We start from the raw sequence: 11,206 nt of genomic DNA, 5'->3' as shown, positions 1-11,206 counted from the left end.
GGAAGCAATATAATAAATGATACGTCCGACATCCGGTTCATACTATCTCCGCATCCGGTTTGCCGTGCTGTTTCGAATTTTAAAATTCTTGCGGATAAATTCGCTTGATTTACATTTGAATTGTAGAATTTATGATTGCGTTTCTGTTTTTCGTTTCTAGTTCAATGTTTTCTTATATACATACATTAAATTTATAACAATGACGCCTGCTTGTCTAGCCAAAGTTGTATATGTTTTACGTTTGATTATCAGAGAAAGAAATGTTACCTACTTATTTAGTTTTAGTTAAAACATGTTTATTTTTGAGAGTACTACAATATAGGTAATATATTGAAAAGATAGGAATATAGAATCGTTTTGTTCAAGCATAATTTTAAGAAACTTGGGGCATTCTCCGTCTATTGTTTTGAAAAAACTCTGATGAAATTTTCGTCAACAAGAAAACAAAGGAAAGGAAGTAATGAACTATTGAGAGATAAATATGCCCAAAACAGCTGTGAAACGAAAAGAATTTTTCATAAAGATAACAGGTAGCCAGACACAAAGGATTATTTCAATTTTTTATCATAATATGTACATAAATTAAATAATAATCCAGTACCGTTTCTAACCTCTATGAGTTTTGACCTATGAATGAATATGTATGCATATTTTGCGTTTTTTTTATACAAGTAGATTATATGTATTCTGATTGTTAATTGTCAAAGACAAACTTGAACATACAAAAATCTGTTAATTGTGCATCTAGAATGAAAAAGCCATTGGCCAACATCTGAAATATTGAATGAATCCAACTTCTGTCTTAGCTTATTGCTAACATAGAATATTTAAAACGAAGTTTGTAAGTAGCTACAGTCTAGATTATTTTTAGAATTTTAGCTAGTCTGATAAGAGCTACTGAGAACCTAACAGTGTACAATCCGTATCACCTCGACGTCCGTCGTTCCACAAATGAGCGTTTTCTAAGACAGTTTTTGCCACACACCACCACTATGTGGAACCAGTTGCCCACTGAAGTATTTCCAAACCAATGCAACATAGGGTCCTTCAAGAAAAGAGCGTACCTATTCTTAAAAGGCTTGCAACGCACTTGCGAGCCTTCTGGCAATGTGAGTGTCCTTGGGCGGCGGTATCACTTAACATCAGGTGAGCCCTTTTCTAACAAATTTCACTAAAGATCTGTTTATTTATTTAATAGAACGTATATTCATATTTATAAAATATTATAGTATTATATTAAATGGTAACTTGAGTTGGCTTCGTTAGCTAGTAAAATACAAAGAAAATGTCGATATGTTTACAAAAGCTAGTATGATGTCTTGTTGTTTCCCAAGCCTCATTAGGACATCCTACGCAACCTAGAGTACTTGTACAATGTGAATAAAAAATAATAAAAGCTATAAACAACCACAATATTATGTTTCAAGCGTTATCACAAAAGAATGTCAACAAGTTTGCGAACGAATCTTATTCCAGTGGTCTCGATTAAGGTCGATAAAGGCTCTAGTACCCTTATTTCCGCACCCCCGTCCATATCGCGTTAAAGGAAATTACTTTACTTTTAAGATTATCTTCAAATTTCTGAAGGGCATAACGATTATGAGAGCTATTTTCTTATTGGAAAATTTCATAAAAATTGAGGTGAAATTAATTGTTTGTACAAGGATTTTCAAGATAAATAAATAGAACATTTTGTAAATTTGAATATAATGATGACAATATAGAATAACGCTTTTTTAGATCAGTTTGATTGTATATAATGTCGCATAGTTCGGCGCGTTCTGGTAGTTAAATGCGTCTTGTCTAATGCATTAATTAACAAATTCTTATGGGTTTTTAACATTAAATAAAACAAATTAGCACATATAAGGATATTTATAAAAGGAACTTCAAACAAATAAGCTAGCAAAATACAAAATTAAAATATATTAAATTAAATCTTATTATTAACTTAACTAAAGAATTGTGGGCGCTAGGAAAACTTTGGTTTATCCTACCAAACCTATTATTTGTGGTTATGTTTGGCTTAGATAATGATCTAAGGTAGATATTTTGATTATTTTGAAATAGATGTATTTACTAGACACTTCGTTCATCTCAGCAGCTCATGAAGCTGCAAATGTTCGAGGTTTCGTTAATACCATATAATTTCTTGGGTATGGAAAAAAGCGATAGTAACTAAGGCCGAGATATCAATTGGTCGTTTCGTGTCTAAAATTCTAAACCATCTATAGATATTATATTAAGTTTTTTTTAATTGTTTACATCATTTGTTTCTTGAAATACAGGGTTAAATTGGACACGGGCCTTCAGTCACAATAAAAAGTTCTAACTTTTTCGTAAAAAATGCTGTAATTATAAATATTATTTTATAAACTTACCCCAAGCTACATATAGATTGTCTTATGTTAGAATATTTTTACATAAAACAACTTTTAACTTCGCTTAAAATGGCTAACTCACTGGTAAATCACGATTTTACCGAGGAAAGAGCAACTTGTAATTTGACGTAAAAAATCGACTTCACTGCCGATTTAAATTCACAGAGATGTCAAATTAAGTGGTATCAGAATGTCAAATAGTAAAAAGCTAAATTTTCTGAGCGTAAGTGTTTTGAGTGTCAAATTTTAGTTCCAAATGTAAACAATCTCATTTGAGTGGCGCTTTTGTCGTGGTTATTGTTTATCAGAATACCAAATTGTAACATCCGAATCGTTCGTTCTATTGTGATTGGTTGAACGTAAATGACGTACCCTATTGAGCGTTTGTTATTTGATGTGAAAGTTATCATCATAATTTATGTTCGAAGCTGTATTTAGGTCTGGCCTTAAGGTATTGTTTAACAAAGACTTATTAATTTGATCGTATTAAACTAATAATACATTATTCCTGTATAAACACGGTATAACCCAGTTGATAAGGAAACCACAACAAAATTAACCAACTCTTAAACTGAGTAGTCTTCGACAGGAGATCAGTGTGTATAGACAATGTATTTTAAAATAATTTTAATTATTTTCACGGCGAGAACACAATCGCAAACAATAATAGATGATGATCAGATAGATTTACTTTGCAAATTTAAAAAGTGTATATATAAATGTTGTGAGAAAGACGAATTTGTGAGTGGAATAGGTATAAGTGAACCTCCCATGTGTGTGAAATATGATGGTGGGAAGAAATTGGACTTCTCTGACGTACAATTGTACGATGATAAAGATCATTGGAGACCGGTTAGCAGGAAATTCGAAGACACGTTTCTACTGAAGCAAGGGTTAATACTAAATGAAAGCTTCACGATGGCGGCTTTTGTACCCGAAATCGCTGGAATGAGCAGTTATTTAAGTCAGGTACGAGATCTTTATAATCCCAGTACGCAAAAACAAAGTTTATCAAATTCGAATACAAAAAAATTGTAACTTTTTTTTTATTAAAAACGCAATTACTTTTTAAAAGCTTATTGGGGTCAACCATAATAAGTAAAAATAATTGCTGCAGTTGCTTATTTTAAGACCAATAGATCTTTCTATCTCTACCTGAAAGAACTAGTTCCGTTGGATATCGAATACAGGACATTCACTCTTTCCGCTCAACTCACATAGCTTAGATACTAATAAATACGCTTAAACGATATGGTTTTAGACGACAAAATAAGCCCTCACTTATCATAGAGCTTGATAATATAGTCATGGAAGATGAAAAGAGTGTTTTCTTGTGTTTGAACACTAGTTGAGAAGTTGGGAAGTTTTCCACATACCCATACAATGTTGGACAAATCGACGCGGTCAGTCAGTGAGATAAGGCGGTGGATCAGATAAGGTGGATCCTTGACTTGGTTACTTAAAATAAACATTTTAAATTATATTAAATACAAATTACCTCCTAACACACCGTTGATATAAGCAAGTATAACATTGATATTTTGTAAATGTTCCTATTGTTTATTGAAAATGGCAATTACACATAACTTTTCCTGGAATATTGTGGTTAATTTATCTCCTTATATGAATAATTCTGTGGTCCAATAATTATTATTAGAAATGACCTGAATATCACCGTTTATGTTCAGAAATATTCGTAATTCAATGAATTTACTGACGTTTTATTCTTCAGCGGGGATAGATTTTTTATGTTGTCTATTATCTATAGTTCGCATTCGATATTTATACCTGTACTGTACTGAATTGTACTTTGTATAAATTGTATTTTTAAACGCACTGTCCATAAACATACCAATTACATTTTTAAGCCGCGTGATTTACTTATGAATTGTGTTTGCTAAGGGGGGATCTGATATACTTTTTAATGAAATATGCAGCAACATCATTGCCGACTAAAATACAAACAACTTTTTAATACAGCACATGGCTTAAAGATTTATATCTCAGCAATATTTCTGCAACAGTATATGGCTCATTATTTTGTCTTTACACGCTCTACATACAAGGCTTGGCTACTACCTATGGCTGCAATGCCGAACTCATACGCGCTGCAGCAGCTTACGCAGCTGCATACGTAGCATGAAAAATAGACGCACTTAGGCCGTAAAGCGAGACAGCAATAATGAGAAATATTGAGTATTTTCGATTGCAAAGCGATCGTACCGGGCATACGGCTGGTACACTTAACATTCATCGGATAATCAAAAAATATTTGGCAATGTATCCCGGCCATATCAAAAATATTGCATAGTCTAACCGTAAATGCGGGCTGATTCTACCAGCCACACCCTTGCAGCAATACGTTTTCGTGAAAAAATGACGCACCTAGGAGCCCCTTAATAAAATAGTTTGAGTTTATAATATAGGATAGCTAAGTGGCATAGGTCCTCGATAAAATACTGATCAATTAGTCAAGTCGAGTCAAAGTCAAGTCAAACATCATGTCGCATTGACGCATTGTCTCTGGTTATTAGAGGTATAGATTCTTAAAATAGGGGTTGACTTATAATACTATAACAGTTATATATTTTATTGTTTAATTGCAGAGTGGTATACTATATTTGGAGTTTCCAAACGCTTACGAAAGATGGACGCCATTAGGATCAGACTTTTGTTTGGACTATGCCAACGGAACAGATGTAACAATTGCGTTCTGGGTTACCTTTCCAGATACAATCGCTCAGAGCAACGATTATATCTCTATAGGTTTGTATATCTAATCGCCTTTTTTTAAAAGTATATGCAGCGGTAGCCTGTAGGCTCCTCCTCCTAGGTTCCTTAAAGTTGTAACTTTAAGGAACTAATGGGTTAACAGATATTTTTTATTATCCGTTGATTGAACTGACAAAAGTTCTATTATTTGTTAGAGCCCCTAGTACTTAGTTTTTTTTAATCATAATTTTGTGTTTCCTAATTAATATATTATGATGGTGTTTAGTTTCGTGTGTGGATTTTTTCATTAGCTCGATTAAAGATCGCTAGTTAGGTCAGATTTGTGTTTTTAATAAATAAACAAAAAAAATCTTGTTTCTTAATCTCTAAAATATTCAAATGAAGAAATCACCTTCCACCCTTAAGGGAATGTAAACCCATTGCGTTACTGGTATATTATTGATTCAGTTTTAATTATCATACATCTACATAATTTATCCGTGGATAACGTGGTGTTAATAAAATAAATAAATCAATGGCACCACAACTTTTTTAGTTCTCGCCCACAGATTTATGATTATTTGTCAATCTAATAGGCCCTCCTGTAATTGACACACGCCGTTGAATATTTGGGTCTAAGGCAAAACTGTTCTGTCGAGTCGATGTAAAGTCGAAATTAAAATTATATATTCGACTAGTAAACTTCGATCAAACGACAATCAATATGCACAACGTGTTTGTATGCCATTGTCATGAATATCCTTGATCGCAAAAAAGCCTGACATTATAAAAGCCATAATAAATATTTATTAACTTTAATGAGGTGTTTATAGTTATTTATATTCTTGTATTTTTATTTATATAACTGGGACATACGGTAGGGTCATCTGATCTAATACTCTTTGGTCACATACAACTTTAGTCTACTGATCCAAGAAATTAGAGTTTATATTATTTTTCCAGCCCTTATCACATCGTCATTCTTCCTGTCTCTACTGCTCGTTGTCTACGCGGTCCTCCCAGAGTTGAGAAATATAGGTGGGATGGTACTCATGGCATATGTGTTCAGTTTGCTGGTCGCCTTCCTCGCCCTGGCTGCGATACAAATTGGTTCTTATGAGCCAGATAGTTGTGTGACTCTTAGTAAGTTATATATTTTACAGAAAACACTTTTTTACCGAAATGATGCTATGTATGATTATAAAGTTATAATTATTTTATTTTACATTTCTTCCGATGTTTCGCGTGCCTTACAGCGTGCATGGTAACGGTTTTTGTTTTCTTTAAATGTGTAAAAGCTATGTTAACAAGTTATTTCTTCTACGTCGTTTGGGATCAGTACTGCCATCACTGTCATGACTGCACCAGACTTTATGGAAGGTCGAATAATTTTTAGTACCCTTAGACACTTACATCTTTGTAATTAAAAAGATCCCAGAATTAAAATCGGACATATAGCGTAAATGTTATGAAGATGTTAGATTTGTATGTTGTTGTATAGGGTTGTAAAGGTCATATCTATAAATTCTGAACTAAATAAAACATCATCAAAAACTCGCACATATAATAACGGCTTCGAAAAACTCTTCTGTTTCACTTCTTCTCTTCTTACAAAAACCACATTTATTCATCTTCTAATTCTGATATACATATTATTATTTAAAGTAAAATTATTTAGTTTAGTATCTAGTAATTTTATTTAGGAATTAATTGCCATCTTTTTCATGTCCTTTTTTAAATATTGTTTTGATCATTGTATACGTATGTTCAATTGTTTACTTTGTTCCATTCTAATTATCTAAATAATTTTATGTATTATAGATTTTTTCACTTCTTGTTTACTTTATCTAAATTTTTTTTTGGAAAAGATCGCTTGAAAGCGATAAGGTCGTCAATTGCCCTTCTTTTCATTTAATAATGTCAATTGTATTAGATTTCTGAATGCAGTGTTTATTTAAAAAAAAAATTGTTTGTATAAATAACTTTTTGGTAAGGCAAACAATCTTTTATAGAAAAGTTTATATTTTTAATATTTTTTTAGCAATCGTTATCTACTTTTTCTTTTTGGCTGCGTTTGCGTGGATGAACGTTATGTCTTATGATATCTGGTGGACATTCCGGTAAGTGAACAATTCATTTCTTTGATGCGATGTTATGATATATAAAGGTATATATACTGTAAATATGTACAAAAATTTTCATTTACAACTTACAGTAATTTTGTGTATCTTCACGCTCTTAATGAGTTTTAAGTCTCTAACTAGTTTTAGATTTTTTTTGCTGTTTGCTTGTGTTTAGTTTTTTGCTTACTAGTTTAATTTTTTTGTAATTTAAGCCATATTTTTTTTGTATATTTAAGCATACATGTTGTTGGGACATATAAATAAATAAATAAAATTTCTGTAATAAATACAAAACATTTAATGAATAAATTAAACCTTTAAAAATTCACCAATATAATACTTGTTTAATGAAAGAAAAACGTATTTTTTAATTTTTGCACAGTTTGACAAACGAAACACATAACAACAAATTTTTACATCGATTTATGCATTTCCTCCATTCAGAGGCTACGCGAAAGCTCGTCCAATCCATCGCAGAGGAGAAAAGTTCAAGTTTTGTATGTACTGTTTGTATGCTTGGGGAATTCCCTTAGCAATGACCCTAGCATTTATGGAGGTAAATGCAGCAGATTTGAGTGACCAGCCATGGATTATCAAGCCTCTCGTACCGACACTTGGATGTTTCTTAGAAGGTATATATATTTTATATACATAAGTTACGAGACATACTATAGGTAGTGCACACCTTCGAGTTCCACAAAAATTTGGTTGGAAAGGCAAAATAAATATCATTTAGCACGAATATAAAAAATATAAAAAAACTGAAGCTAAATTGTAATACAATTCTTTTTCTTTTGGAGCTAGAGCATTACTGAAGCTGGCCGTCAGTCTCGTAAAGTGTCTTGTCAGATGATGTTTAATATTGTTGAACAATAACTCACCTGTTATTATTATTACTAATTAATATTACACTTGTTTAATTATGCTTAATGCTGTACCTAAAATACTTACTGTACAACATAAGGAATCTCTCTGAGCTTATGTATATATGCCTATGCCTTAATGAATAGAGGTTAACAACATAGTAAAGGTCAAAGCCAATGAAATCTTGAGTCGAACGTATAAATGAGATGCTAGAACGAAACCTTCAGTTCTACAAACTATTTAAAAAAGACAGATTTGCATTTCCTTTTCTAGGTGGGCAAAAGTTAGTTTACCTGTATTTTCCTATGCTGATAATGATTTCCGGAAACTGGGTGTTTTTCGGCATGACTGCATTCAACGTATGGCGTTTAAGTAGAGGCACTCAAGTGCTCAATTCTCCAGCGGCTGGTAACCCGGCAGCTCATCGATCACAGAAACAGAGGTAAGTAAAGGTACAGTTGTGGGAGCCCTCTGGCAATGTGCCTATGGGCGGCGGAATCACTTAACACTAGGTGAACCTCCTGCCCGTTTTCCTTCTGTTATATAAAAAAGGTCGTTAAAATGCCTATATAACGAATTAAATATTTCTTATAGAAAATATATTATGTAGTAAATGGACGATGATGATGATGATGATGGAACAGCATGCTTGCAATCGAACAAGGATATATGTAAAATGAGGATTGACATGCGGCAGTAACACTGTTCCGATCTTTCTCAACTCTCAATCTTGCCAAATTATATTTGAAAGGCAAGAAACTTAGTAAGCGTGATGCCTTCCATGTGCCAGAATCCCATTTCGACATTTGGCAGTCACACTTAAGAAAGTCACGTTTCGGACCAGCCTTATAACTCAAGTACTGTAGTTATTGAAAATTATGTATTCTTATTATTAACATTCATAAGTAATTCATAACATAATATAAGTAATAATAAATAAAAAGGGATAAATAGAAAATTAAAACAAATTTAAACGGCCTTTGTGGCCGTGTAACTGTAATACTGGCAGCATTTTCTCGCTGTATTGCCATACTTATTAATTGATCGAGAAAACCACCAGCTCTGAGGTCACCGTTACTAGGCGCCAACATAAATGTTTAATTAGCGCCTATGCACTTGAACCCCACGACTCAAAAGTCTCTACTCCAGAGAACAAAATCTGGGACACATCAATGGAAAAAATGGAAGATACTAATATTTTAGCTGTTTATTATTTTACGTTTGCTCTGCGGCCGCGCCAGCTTTTGTGGTTGATCGAGGGTGGTGTGACGGCCAACTAGTCCACGCAAGAAGCATTCGATACTAAAGCTTGTCCCATCCTATAATGGATTCGGCCGTTTGCCATCGACTCTAGCGATGCCTGTTGGCTCCAAAACAGCTGAAGAAGAGATATTTCCAAGAATGTTTTCTTAAAATACTTTTTGTATAGAAACGCTTCCTTTACAGATTCACAGTGTATTTGAAGTTATCAGCAATAATGGGCATTAACTGGGTACTGGAAGTTGTCAGTTCATTTTACCCTGATCTTAAGATTTGGTACATCACAGACGCATACAACTTGCTTATAGGATTTACTATATTTCTCATTTTTATCTGGAAGGAGTCTATTTTGAACAAACTTAAAAACAAGTAAGTGTGTTTATTTAAGGCTAATAAAATGCCTGACAATGCAGAATTTCAACAGTCAACCGTACTAATATTTACTTACGTAAGTCAACTTGGGTTCTTTAAGAAAATACTACTAATTCTTAAAAGGCCTCCGTCATTAACTGTGTCCTAGCCTTCTAGCCTTCTGCCCATTTTAACCTTTTTGTATTTAAAAAAACTTAAACATAATCTCGTTAAATCAAGACAGTTATTGCAAAAATATGAACAATATTTTATGTTTTGTTAATATTTCAAAATATTGCACATACAAAATATTTGTTAATACTGGGATCTCTCTTTAATCCTTGTCTCTCTTATCAAGCATTATTTAAAAAAATATTTTTTCCTTTTCGAATTATTTGAAAATGTGTTTCAGATACAAAAGCTTCAGACGTGCTAGGCTTCCAAAAAGATCAATGACAGCAAGTTTTACTCTAGAATCGACTCTTAGTCAAGAATCCCAACCAAGTGTGTGTCCATATCCAAACGTACAGAGGAAGTTCTCAGGTGAACAGAGACCATTTCTTGCTTAGAATGGTGGTAACAGTGACTGCATGGACTCTACCTTATAGTTGACGATCCGAAAATCCGTTGAAAGAACGTTTCACTCTAAATAACAGTTTCACCGTGGCATTGTACCGTTTAACCGAAGATTATTTAAGGCTTATCTTAATTGTTGAATAATCTAAAGAGTTATTAATGCTCAACAAATAAAAATGAACAAAGATGAATTGGTTTTGTTATTTTATTGAAAACTGAAAAGGAATATTTGACTAATTTCCATAGTTCTTTTAATTAACAAGGAAAGACTGATGTACGAGGAACGAAGGCGAAGGACGAAGGATGAAGACGTAAGTTTTTTTTAAATAACAAGGGGGCAAACGGTCAGGAGTCTTACCTGATGTGATACCGCCACCCATTGACATTCAATGCCAGAGAGCTTTTGAGTGCGTTGACCTTTGAAGAATATGTACGTTCTTTTCTTGAAAGACCCTAAGTCGAATTAGATCGGAAATACTTCAGTGGGCAGCTGGTTACCTATCTTACCCAACCTTCAGTCAGATTTAGAATGGGCGCTAAGTTGGACTCCCATATGTCATAATAAATGCTTGTGTGTCCCTACCCTCATCCTATTATTACATTAAATATAAGTCACATCATCCAAGTCAAGTCAAAATCACTTACTCACATATTTATTAATTTATTAGTATAAAACAAAAAAAATAAACATAAAATTAACACATTGGATATATCCACAAAAAGTTTCACTGATAAATATAAGTAACACAATGTACACTTATGAACGTCAAAAAAGAAATACATAATAAATGCTCTCTAATTATATATTTTCTGTTCTCAAATCAAGGGCGTAGAACGGAAGTGAAAAACTGGCAATAAACTAATGCTGAATTTATACATTCTTTATTCTTGGTATTTGTACTTGATCGTATTATTACTTGAAAATAGGTTACGGTGGAC

The 11,206-nt window shown here is 32.9% G+C and overlaps 1 protein-coding gene across 1 annotated transcript; it reads left to right on the top strand.

Moving 5' to 3' along the window:
- The first annotated feature begins 2,970 nt into the window (after positions 1-2,970).
- LOC123712541 (G-protein coupled receptor Mth2-like) lies at positions 2,971-10,458 on the top strand. Its single transcript, XM_045665694.1, has 8 exons — positions 2,971-3,350; positions 4,988-5,147; positions 6,057-6,236; positions 7,135-7,213; positions 7,661-7,848; positions 8,354-8,522; positions 9,527-9,709; positions 10,104-10,458. Exons 1-8 carry the CDS (start codon positions 2,991-2,993, stop codon positions 10,258-10,260), a joined length of 1,476 nt encoding a protein of 491 aa, XP_045521650.1. The 5' UTR covers positions 2,971-2,990; the 3' UTR covers positions 10,261-10,458.
- Positions 10,459-11,206: the final 748 nt, after the last annotated feature.

Source organism: Pieris brassicae, chromosome 7 (genome assembly GCF_905147105.1).
Source record: "Pieris brassicae chromosome 7, ilPieBrab1.1, whole genome shotgun sequence".
Lineage (NCBI taxonomy): Eukaryota > Metazoa > Arthropoda > Insecta > Lepidoptera > Pieridae > Pieris > Pieris brassicae.
The sequence above is the reverse complement of the archived record's forward strand: the minus strand, read 5'-3'. Positions and strand labels throughout refer to the sequence as shown.

Coding starts and splice junctions, on each gene's coding strand:
- LOC123712541 (XM_045665694.1), top strand. CDS start 2,991: ATGTATTTTAAAATAATTTTAATTATTTTCACGGCGAGAACACAATCG. Junction 8,523..9,526: donor CATCGATCACAGAAACAGAG/GTAAGTAAAGGT, acceptor CTTCCTTTACAG/ATTCACAGTGTATTTGAAGT. Junction 9,710..10,103: donor TTGAACAAACTTAAAAACAA/GTAAGTGTGTTT, acceptor AATGTGTTTCAG/ATACAAAAGCTTCAGACGTG.